Genomic DNA, 11,543 nt, shown 5'->3' with positions numbered 1-11,543 from the left:
GAACGGGAGGGTGAAAATTAAAGTTATGTTAGCTTAAACAAAAGACATTTTTATTGAGTAAACAGTGGGTTTGTCCTATTACATGGTTCATTAAATGAAAAAGTATGTAAAGCCACTTCTGTTTTACTACAAAAAATTCATGGCAGGTGATGATCACCTGTTGTTTTACATTTTACATTGACTGATGATGATGATTAGGAGTCATTCCCGCCTGCTTTATGTGTAATAACATTATCAGAGTTTGCAATGTTAATGTTGCAAATATATCTGAATCACTCTGCTGAGTTGATGGAGTAACTTCAAATGCAAGTGTTAACAAGCATACCATGCAAACCATACCACAATCTAATGAGACGGGATTTGCATCTTGGCCAGCATCCTACACTGTAGGGAGGTATCTCATATCTAAACAAACCTGATGGATTAGCCCAATATTACCCAGATGTTAGTATGTCACATGCATAAAGCAGGAAGTCTTGGCATGCACAAAATCAATGGGAAAATTAAATGTACTACAGAACAAAATGGCAAGTAAACGGTCACATTCTTATTCTTACAACAAATCCAGAAAAAAATACATAGAATAGAGGAATGTGACCATACTTCATGGGAAAAGACTGGTGAATTTTGAGGAAAATAATCAGGCAAAAACAAAGTTTCATAGAACAACGTGACAAGGGTGGGTGGGCCCTTTACTCATCGACATTGTCACAATATTACTTTGAAGATGCCCAGACTTCCCTGGTACACTTTTTCATCAGAAACAGAGTTTTTGAGGTAGATTCTCATGAAAATATTCCCGCCAATCAAGTGTTTTCTCCTTGGTTTAAGTTTTAATGAGGAGAGATCAGTATTTTCAACAGTATTTTCTAGACCTAGCTTTCGTTGCCTTAGAAAAGTTTTCACTGCCCTGTGTTCCCAAACAATGCCTTCAGCCTTTTTGGGGGATTCCTAATGCACAGCGAGCGTTAGTGTTATCAAGGAGGTGAAAGATGTCATACATTAGTGTTTGCACTGTCCCTTGTATAGAAATCTCAGAGTTCAGTTTTCCAGAGACCTTTTGAGAACAAGAGCTGACTGGACCCAGAATTGTAGATAGATGGTCTTGCGTCCCTGGCAGAACTGTCCACCCCTGGCCCTGACTGGACCCTAACAGATATGACTTGTGATCTGTTGGCAGACCATAATAAAGCCATTGCAAGCAAGGTGGCAACCACTTTTGCAGTAGCAGCTCCAAAATTTGCTTCTCTGGTGTTTGTCCTAGCAGGAATCTATATCTGCTGCTAATTTTTTGATTGTAGGTATCTGTACTATCCCTATGCTTTGCATAAGACACAAATAAAATCAATCTCTCCATCTAAACTGTGGAATTCACTGTCACAAGTCAGTTACAGTTAAATACATTCTTCTGAACAATGATCTCGAGGTTGGCAGAAACAGCATTCTTCAGCCCCCCAAGGCCTGGTTAAACAGGAATGTTTTACAAATTCATACTGAAAGTTAATAATGGTGCAAACAGGCACACTTCACCGGGGATGGCATCCCACAACTGGAGAACCACCACTGAAAAGACCCTGTCGTGGGGCAACGTCAGCCAGACAGTTCCCAGTGGTGACACCACTTTTGAGCTTGGGAGAAGGTGTTCTTTTGTATGCTGCTTCCAGGGTTAAGTAGCTTGCCCCTGAATATCTGTTGTGGGAAATAGGAGTGGTAGAGGGTTATTGTCTTCACATTTTGCTTGTGAGCAACCCAGAGGCATCTGGTTGGATGCCATGGGGAAAGGATGTTGAGTTAGATAGCCCTTTGGTTCTTAAATGACTAGCATACTTGTCCCATACTTGGTTTGACTGTTATACTTTCCTTCCTATCATCTTAGGTGCCTCATAATTCTAAGTTCATGAATTCCAATGAGTCATTGGTGTAAAGGGATATCCTGCACCCACATAGAGGCAATTTGGCGGAGGGAGAGGTTAGTGACATGAAACAAGATTTCAAACACATTAATTAGTTGCTATTTGCAATGTATGTCATGGCAATTAACTGTTCTTTTAAAAAAGATTTTTCAAAAAGGCAAATTAGACCTGCAACACTGTCAAAAGGAACAGCACACTCTCCTGCCTAACCTGGATTAGGTTATGATAGCAATTCATTACAATGAATTCAAATTGAATGCCATTGTTTTTTTAGAAATATTTCCTGCTAGATAAGGAGAATTCTCCTGTGGTCCTATTGACACTATACATTTAAGGCAGTATCATACCAATTTAAACAGTCATTAATCCAAAGAATCCTGGGAACCTGGGAAAGATCAAGGGACACTTGTGGGTGAGTGGTTGCTGCTGGTATAAATACAGTGGTACCTCAGGTTACAGACACTTCAGGTTACAGACTCCGCTAACCCAGAAATAATACCTTGGGTTAAGAACTTTGCTTCAGGATGAGAACAGAAATCACGTGGTGGCGGCGCAGCAGCAGCGGGAGGACCCATTAGCTGAAGTGGTACCTCAGGTTAAGAACAGTTTCAGGTTAAGAACGGACCTCCAGAACTAATTAAGTTCTTAACCCGAGGTACCACTGTACTTAAATGGTAAAGGTAAAAATAGGGACGTGGCTGGCACTGTGGTCTAAACCACTGAGCTTCTTGGGCTTGCCAATCAGAAGGTTGGTGGTTCAAATCCCCACAACGGGGTGAGCTCCCGTTGCTCTGTCCCAGCTCCTGCCAACCTAGCAGTTTGAAAGCACGCCAGTGCAAGTAGATAAATAGGTACCACTGTGGTGGGAAGGTAAACAGCATTTCTGTGTGCTCTGGCTTCTGTCCTGGTGTTCCATTGCACCAGAAGCGGTTAAGTCATGCTGGCCACATGACCTGGATAGCTGTCTGTGGACAAACACCAGCTCCCTCGGCCTGAAGGTGAGATGAACACTGCAACCCCATAGTCGCCTTTGACTGGACTTAACCGTCCAGGGGTCCTTTACCTTTTACCTTAAATACTAAAATGCCTATAAGCATGTCAAAGTCTCAGATCCTTTTTATCTCAAAAAGAAAAAGATGACTGACATGTGTTGACAACATTGTTATAGTTAGGGCTTTTGTGTGTGATAATGGGTCAGTGTGTCTGGCTGTTAACTGGAAGTTTGGTGGTTTGAGGCCACCGAAGGACGGCTGTGGACAGGATTCCTACATTGCGAGAGGTTGAATTAGACAACTCTCAGGGTCCCTTGCAAGTCTATATTCTATTATTCTTTGATTCTGCAATGGACCAGTCCACCATTTTCCATGGTTGAGTTGCCTGTTTATTACTTGTTTATAAAATTAATATTCCACCCCTCATCACATGTAAGCTCAGACTAGGTCAGGACAATTTACTGAATAAACAATAAAAGGGACAATATAATATACTTCAAAATGCAACCATTCCCAGCCAATTAACTCTCAGGCAAATAATGATCCTTTCAGAAGATCTAACAGAAGGGGAGAGTCTTCAGTTGATCCTGAAAATAGTTAAAGTTGGTTCCGTCTTCAGTGATGAGGGTATTTCAGAACTGTGGCATTATCACTAAGAAAGCCTTCCAGGCAGCCACATCTCCTCTTCTGCATCCAGGGAATTATCCTTGTATACACCTGTCTTTTTCCTTCTCATACCAGCACTTCACATTAGACAACCTGCATGTATGTGTGACAGAAAAGCTAGCAGAAGTGCAATTGGCAGTGGGTCAGTGGGATGGAATATTGGATACGGTTAGAAGGAATGACTGAGTGTTGGTTGGGAAACGACAGTCATAGCGGGGAGAGTGGGGCTGTGGAGACAGAGAGGCTGAGGGGATATGAGGCAAGAGGGATAATGAAAGCAACTGTGAGAGTTAAGATAGCTGTTATGAATATGAGAAGTGTGAAGGGAAAATAGATCTTACCCACATGTGGGTAATTAACAAAAGAATCATCTGGGTGCCTAGATTCAAAGCATGGGGCTTTGCACACTCTCCAGTGGGACAGAGCTCCAAGTTAAAAACACACTCAAAATTAAGCAGCAGTTTAGCATGGAATACTAAAAATTAAAAATTAAACAGCAGTTTAGCTAGGGACGCGGGTGGCGCTGTGGGTAAAACCTCAGTGCCTAGGACTTGCCGATCGTATGGTTGGCGGTTCGAATCCCCGCGGCGGAGTGAGCTCCCGTCTTTCGGTCCCAGCTCCTGCCCACCTAGCAGTTCGAAAGCACCCTTAAGTGCAAGCAGATAAATAGGTACCGCTTTATAGCGGGAAGGTAAACGGCGTTTCCGTGTGCTGTGCTGGTGATGGCTCGCCAGAGCAGCTTCGTCACGCTGGCCACGTGACCCGGAAGTGTCTCCGGACAGCGCTGGCCCCCAGCCTCTTAAGTGAGATGGGTGCACAACCCTAGAGTCGGACATGACTGGCCCGTACGGGCAGGGGTACCTTTACCTTTACCTTACTGGCTATTAGATCCCTTTCATATCACGATTAATTTCTTACAGCGCTTGTCCCTCCTCTCTACCCCTCTTGCAATGAACAGATCACAAACTGTACAGTTTAAAATGCTTGATTTACTAAATCCAAAGGTCTGATTCATGCATTGTTCCATGCAGCAGAAAGGAGAACACAGGTAGAATACTCTTGGGTGCAAACTACAGAGCATAGTTTCAAACTTGCGGTTCAAACATTGGAGCAAGTTCAGGCATGTCTGTCCTGGTCAGTTACATGGTGCGGAGACAGTGTGAGAGGAAGAGAAGTAGCTTCACTTCCTCTCTCATGAAGGTAAGGGTGTGTGACCTAACTGAGTCTAGGAAGGCTCAGTCTTCCTGAGTCTGAGTCTAGACCTCTCTGGTCTTAACCCCTTCATGCACATATTCAAGCACATATTCATAGTTACGTTTGACTGCAATTTCTCACAAGTAGGGCAGTCAAGTGTGTTATGTCGGAACACCAGAGCAACTCTCTATATAATGACTCCTTGTTCTGGAAGTTTCTTAATTAAGAACAAGTTTGCGTTTTAACCATCGATGTTCTGGTCTGGCTGGATTCCTTTGGGTGGATTCCAAAGAAAATAATCTCACACCACTTATCTAATGTAGATGTAGGAATATAAAGGGAGAGTCCTACTTCTCTCTACATGGCAGTAGGTGGTTGCTGGCATCCGTCTGTCTCAAGAGATAATGGAAGAGTGTGCTATCAGCAATAAAGTCAAACTCTTTTCTTTTCTTTGCTTCTTGTCAAGTGCTTCTCTGAGCTCCCAGAACCCACTGAAGCAGGAAGACAGTGGTAGGTCAGCACCTTATTGATTGGGGTAGCTGACCCGTGAGGCACAATGATCTCTCACATCATCAAAATCTACCGTACGCCTATCAGGTTGAGCTTATAACTTGTAACTGTTGCTTCCCATGTTGTTTATGCTGCATTAGCAGCACTGAATGCCCTCTCCTGGGGCCCAAGACTGGACAGTTTGCCACCTTAGGGACTCCACTCTGGATTTGTGCAGGGTTTGGTCAATGGCCTTTTCTTCTCCAGGAGATGTTTTGCAAGGCAGCAAAGAGAGATTATCCCCCAGGGTTTACTCCTGAAGCCTCTCTCACAGATAAGTATAGCCACAGGGCAGTGGCTAGATTTTCCTAGGTGGGCTATCTTCCCAGGTTGATGAAGCCCACCTGCCCCTCATTTCCCTCTACAGCACATTAAGTTGTTAATTTCCCTCCTTGGTGTTATGTTGCTATAAATGCAGCACAGTCTACAAGCATTACCAGCACAGAAAGAAACTGCTTTTCTTCAGTATTATTTATTCAGTATCACAGTAAAAGTTCTACTGAATTATGAAATTATTTGTCTGCAAAATTTCAAACATTTAAACAGTAACAGGCATTTTATTTCAGTTGTCTGCAGTAGGTCACTTGATGGTGCACTGACCTCTAGAGGCTATTCTACAGAATAGAAAAAGAGCGGGGAAACCCAACAGAGGATTTATGGGCTAAGCCTGTGTTGTGAGCTTTTAACCACCACTTTGCTTACTTTCAAGCCTGGCAAGTTTCTAACAGCACACTGGCTATTCTCCATGTTTCCCCTCAACACCACCGGGTGAAAACTTAAGGTCACATCCTGCTTCCCTGATATTAGACCACTTTTTTTTTCAATTTCCCAAGAAAACAGAAAACTATTGACAGAGCAAGTCTGTCATGTTCTCTCTCTAAAAGTTTCAAACAGGGGAAAAATGTATAATCATAAGAAGCTGTGATGGTAAAACCACCCAAAGAGCTCGGTGGTGTGGGTGGTATACAGATGTAATAAATAATATAGAACTAAACCATCAACAGAGTGATATTAGTTTCTGCATGAGCTGCCGGTTGGTGAAAGCAGCTTGTGCAGTCCCTCCTTCCTGCCAGTCGAGGAAGCAAGGAAGCAGCAGAAAACCACAAATTGGCTTAGCAGTTCATCCAGATATTTTGAGGGAAATCTGGAACTCGGGAGAGTAGCTGAGGTATTGGCTCAGTACCGCCCAGAAACAGGCTGTGGGGAATGTATTAGCACATTTGCTCAGAAACATCTTGCACTGTTTTCAATTGGGCATATCTAGTTAGTAAATTGCATTTGGAATTGAGGCCATATTATGACATTCTTTCCCTAGGGAAATCCAGCAAGCCTTGCTCTCTTGAAATCCGAGGTTAAGAACAGTTCTATCTCATAATCTTTTGGCACCATACTCTTCCTGTTTACCCCTTCAAAGTTGCTAGATCGTGGCTGAACTGATTTTTTATCATGGCAGCCTTGCGTAAAAGAAAAAGAAAAACTCACACACCGTTTTGAGGTCAGTAGCAGCCTGCAAGTTTAATTGTTAATAAATAATATGCTACCAGTTCCCTGAAGAATCCCTCCATATGTAAAACTACTGGAGGAAAAAGAGTAAACATAAATTATTGCCTTATATTGATAATTTACAATCTGTTTCATAAAGACAAAAGTGTACTTGCTTCAAAAGAGGCACACAAATATTTAGCCAATGATTATTCAGAATTTAAAACTTTAGCGAAATGAATTGTATGCTCATAGATCTATAGTTATGACACATAAATTACTAAGATGCAATTAAAAACTATTATTTCAGCAAAGCATTATTTTTAACTTCTAACTGTAGTTAGCATTTGAGAAATTCACATTTGATTTCAAATTCATTATTTGCTTTCCCTGGCCTATAAGATTGCCCCCTGCTTTATGTGTTTGAATCCCCTAAGTCCTGTTCAGTTTGCTTTTATATTGCTGTTATATTGGTTTTAGGCTGCATTTTTCTTAATGATATTGGGTTTGAAAGAAAAAATGGGATGGGGAGGGGTGAGGAATGCACTGCTGAGAGAGTCTAGATGGAATTCAATGCCGTGCTCTTCCAGTCATTCTGTCTGCACAAGTATTTCACCTCTCTAGACAGAATGATACCCTCACCTCTCCGCCCAGATGCGCTGTTCTGGATGTTCTCCCACCATCTTCTCCAAAATCACAGCTAAGGTTATGGGCACAGGAAAGAGTGGGGGAGCCCATTTCTGCAAGCGAAAGTCCTTGTGCTGGGCTTCCACTGACAGGGATGCTTAGGCGACTCCCACCCGTTAAAAATATTCAGCAGGCTATAACTACTTCTAAATAAATACATACATTTTAAACCAGTGCTTGCGATTCTATAGTGCAATTACAGTGGTACCTCTGGTTACGAACTTAATTTGTTCCGGAGGTCTGTTCTTAACCCGAAACCGTTCTTAACCTGAGGCACACTTTCGCTAATGGGGCCTCCTGCTGCGGTTGCACTGCTAGCGCGCGATTTCTGTTCTCATCCTGAGGTAAAGTTCTCAACCCGAGGTACTACTTCTGAGTTAGTGGAGTTTGTAACCCGAAGTGTTTGTAACCTGAAGCGTTTGTAACCCGAGGTACCACTGTACATAACAGGGGGCACAGGGAAGTCCTGAGTAGCAGTTAAGTCAAATTCTTTTAGGTTTCCAGAGCAAATGGTTTGCAAACTACTGGCCTACATACATTTTCAAAGTGCAGTAAGACTATTTTAAGCTGAGGTAGCCAGTGAAGATTCGTATAGTTAAAGCTATGGTTTTCCCAGTAGTAATGTATGGAAGTGAGAGCTGGACCATAAAGAAGATTGACTGCCGAAGAATTGATGCTTTTTAATTATGGTGCTGGAGGAGACTCTTGAGAGTCCCAGGGACTGCAAGAAGATCAAACCTATCCATTCTTAAGGAAATCAGCCCTGAGTGCTCACTGGAAGGACAGATTGTGAAGCTGAGGCTCCAATACTTTGGCCACCTCATGAGAAGAGAAGACTCCCTGGAAAAGACCCTGATGTTGGGAAAGATGGAGGGTACAAGGAGAAGGGGACGACAGAGGACGAGATGGTTGGACAGTGTTCTCGAAGCTACCAGCATGAGTTTGACCAAACTGCGGGAGGCAGTGGAAGACAGGAGTGCCTGGCGTGCTCTGGTCCATGGGGTCACGAAGAGTCGGACACGACTAAACGACTAAACAACAACAACAAAGCCAGTGAAGATAAACTAATCTGTGGAAAACATAGCACATTATCATTCATATATATATATATATATATATATATATATATATATATATATATATAATTAACTTAATGCAAAAGCTATGCATCTATCTTTTCTGGATAGGTTTCCCTATTATGCCTATTTTGTTTGGTGTCTTTTTCTCTCTACTGCTTTTCGCAAAGCGTGGAGGATCGAATCTTCATTATTCTGAATATTGTAGCTGGTCAATCCCACCAGTTTATCAAAATCCTCCTCTGTATATGTAAAGCTTTGGAGTCCATATGGAGAACAAGGTCCAGTCACATTAACGTCACCCTGCTTCAGTTCAGAGGGGCTGCGTTCCACACCTGCAAAACAAAGGTCGTTATCACATGACTGACACTACTCTCTGCATGTGCTGCCTTCTTCTTTGCAAAAGCTGATCAGTGGCACTTTTGAAATGAGATCCAATGAATATGCTATCTCTGCAGTGTGTGACTCACGGGAAAAGTACCCATCCAAAATGGGAAGGTATTTGCATGAACAGGTACCCCAATGTTAATATGGTGGCATATTGGGGGCTGGGGTCCTTGTTTGGGTGAAAAGGTGGTGTAAATTAGAAATGGATGCCTTCCAAGATATCACTGCTAAACCCAGTACAAAGGTTCCCAAGGTGAAGGCGATGACTTTGGTATGACTTCCCCCGATTTTTGATGTGATGTGTCAAAACTCAGACATTACACTATCCATTAAAAAAACAACCCACAATATATTTTTACTTCTAAAAATTCCCAGGCAGCTCTGGGCACTCCCTGCTAGTAAACAAACAAACAAACTTACCTGGTGCTTTATATTTTCTGAATGTGTCATTTATCAGAGGAAAGAAAACCACAATGGGTGCTTTCGAATTCTCGATATCTTCAAAGACATAGCACTCCTTCAGATCCTTATCCTTAATATGACTCAGATCTACTTTGGGGAAAGGAATTCCTTGCTTTGCAAAGTATCTGGAGGCTTCTTGTAAAGACTGGATTGACGTAAGACAAAAACTGAAATGAGACTTCACCCTTACTAAAATAATTTATTTTGGTTTTTTAGGTACAAAGATGCTTAGGTCTGAGACCTTCCCATACACTTCACTTCCTGCCATGATGTGCAGTCTTCATGTGCAACTGTGTGTGTAGGCAGGTGGAGACAAACCTGACACCACTGAGCCTATGGGAATCCATGAATGGGTGTTGCTCCTCTAGCGGAGCAGAGTGTGTCCTTTGGATTCATTTTGATCTCCTTAGAGTGATCAAACTGCTTTACACACATTACATAAATAAATCTTTCAAGAGTAAGCAAATGAGGATCTGGAGATGAGAGATTCCTGCTTTTTAATGGTTGTCTAAGCGAGTCCACAGTGAAAGATCAAACTTGAATTATGGACTTATTTATCGGTTCCCAACTCACTATCTTAGCATTAACTTGTACAATGGTACCTCAGGTTAAGTACTTAATTCGTTCCGGAGGTCCGTTCTTAACCTGAAACTGTTCTTAACCTGAAGCACCACTTTAGCTAATGGGGCCTCCCACTGCTGCTGCCCCGCCGGAGCACGATTTCTGTTCTCATCCTGAAGCAAAGTTCTTAACCCGAGGTACTATTTCTGGGTTAGCAGAGTCTGTAACCTGAAGTGTATGTAACCTGAAGCGTATGTAACCCGAGGTACCACTGTATATGAAAGTATTTTGATGGCACTATATCGGGAAGTGTACTCCTTTAAATCATAAAACACAATTTAAACAATAAAAATACAGATAATCATTAAGATGCCTGGCTAATTCTCATCTGGTTGACAAGTGAGAGAAGAGCATGATTAACTTTTGATGAGAAGTAGGCTGAAGGCAAGAAGAACTAGCACTGGAGGTTAAAACAGGACAGAAGAGAAACCCTCCAATCCAATATAAACCTGTGCCATCAACTACAACGGGGGGGGAGGCACTGTGGCCCTCCAGATGTTGCTGAACTACAACTCCCATCAGCCGCAGCCAGCATGACCAATGGTTGGGGTAATGAGAGTTGTAATTCAGAAACATCTGGAGGAGCACAGGTTCCCACCCCTGATCTAGAGTGTCTGGGATTCTGGAACCCTGCTGGGGAATAACTGTATTTGGCTTTATCGCCAATCACATTTCCCACTTCAATTCTTTCTTACAATATGCCAATATGTCTGAACTGGGTAGTCCTCATGTAATGGAAATTCCAAAAGCATTATCAAGATGGAACAATTTGGTAAGCAGTTTCTGAATGGCCACCTGGAACATTTACATCAGAGATGGTGCAAACTATATGCTGTCTTACTACGGAGGCCAGCTTTCCCAGGTCTGAATTTTCAATAAAATTCTAGAGCATTGTCCCAGTGTCTGGATTCCATTGGAAACTACAAGATCTGAAATCCACAACACTACAACTGCTTGAGCCACCTGCTGGATCACTGTATATTGCAATGTTCTCAGGGTTTGTTGGTTTGTTTGTTTTTGTGTTGGCAGTGTGAGACAGGGACTCCAATTCACTGACTGCATCATTGGTATAACTGTAAGTGAGGTCAATAGACATAGACTTTCAGGGACACATTTGACCTCAGTCAGAAGTGGGAAGTTTTGAACTTGGGAGCATATTTGTGGATTTGTCTGTTGCTATATTCTTCTTGCTGGTGCCTTTTGTTAATGTGAATAAAATTATCTGGCCATATATCAGGTGTGTGTGTCCAGGGACAAGGGGAGGACATTTTCTCAGATATCCAAATTTGACTCCCAGATTTTCCTTGGGGTGGGATCTGATTCTAGAACTGAATTCTCAACCTGCAAAAAAATAACTCATAGCCTGCTAAACCCAACCCTAGTTACAACCCACATGTTTTACTAATGTCCCACTGTATGATCATCGTCATGGACTGACTAGTCCAATGAATCCCTAGAATCATGAAAAAGTCTAAATCCAGGAAGCAAAGCAAAATCACAAAAAATTAACATGT

At 42.3% G+C, this 11,543-nt stretch overlaps 1 protein-coding gene across 7 annotated transcripts in view; it reads right to left on the bottom strand.

Moving 5' to 3' along the window:
• Positions 1-8,526: 8,526 nt before the first annotated feature.
• The window catches only part of LOC310759461 (cytosolic phospholipase A2 epsilon-like), a 61,131-nt gene continuing 58,114 nt past the window's right edge, over positions 8,527-11,543 (bottom strand). For 3 of the 7 annotated variants that reach the window (XM_083606742.1, XM_083606743.1, XM_083606744.1), the window contains exons 19-20: positions 9,367-9,553; positions 8,528-8,894 (exon numbers count right to left, since the gene is read on the bottom strand). In XM_083606742.1, coding sequence (XP_083462868.1) covers positions 8,686-8,894; positions 9,367-9,553 — 396 coding nt within the window. In that variant the 3' untranslated portion in view covers positions 8,528-8,685. Of the gene's footprint in view, positions 8,895-9,366; positions 9,554-11,543 lie in introns of all 7 variants that reach the window. The other 4 variants (XM_083606741.1, XM_083606745.1, XM_083606746.1 and 1 more) reach the window with 4 other exon arrangements.

This window comes from Podarcis filfolensis (assembly GCF_964270895.1).
Source record: "Podarcis filfolensis genome assembly, chromosome: 1".
Lineage (NCBI taxonomy): Eukaryota > Metazoa > Chordata > Lepidosauria > Squamata > Lacertidae > Podarcis > Podarcis filfolensis.
Note: the sequence above shows the minus strand (reverse complement) of the source record. Positions and strands in the feature narration are given on the sequence as shown.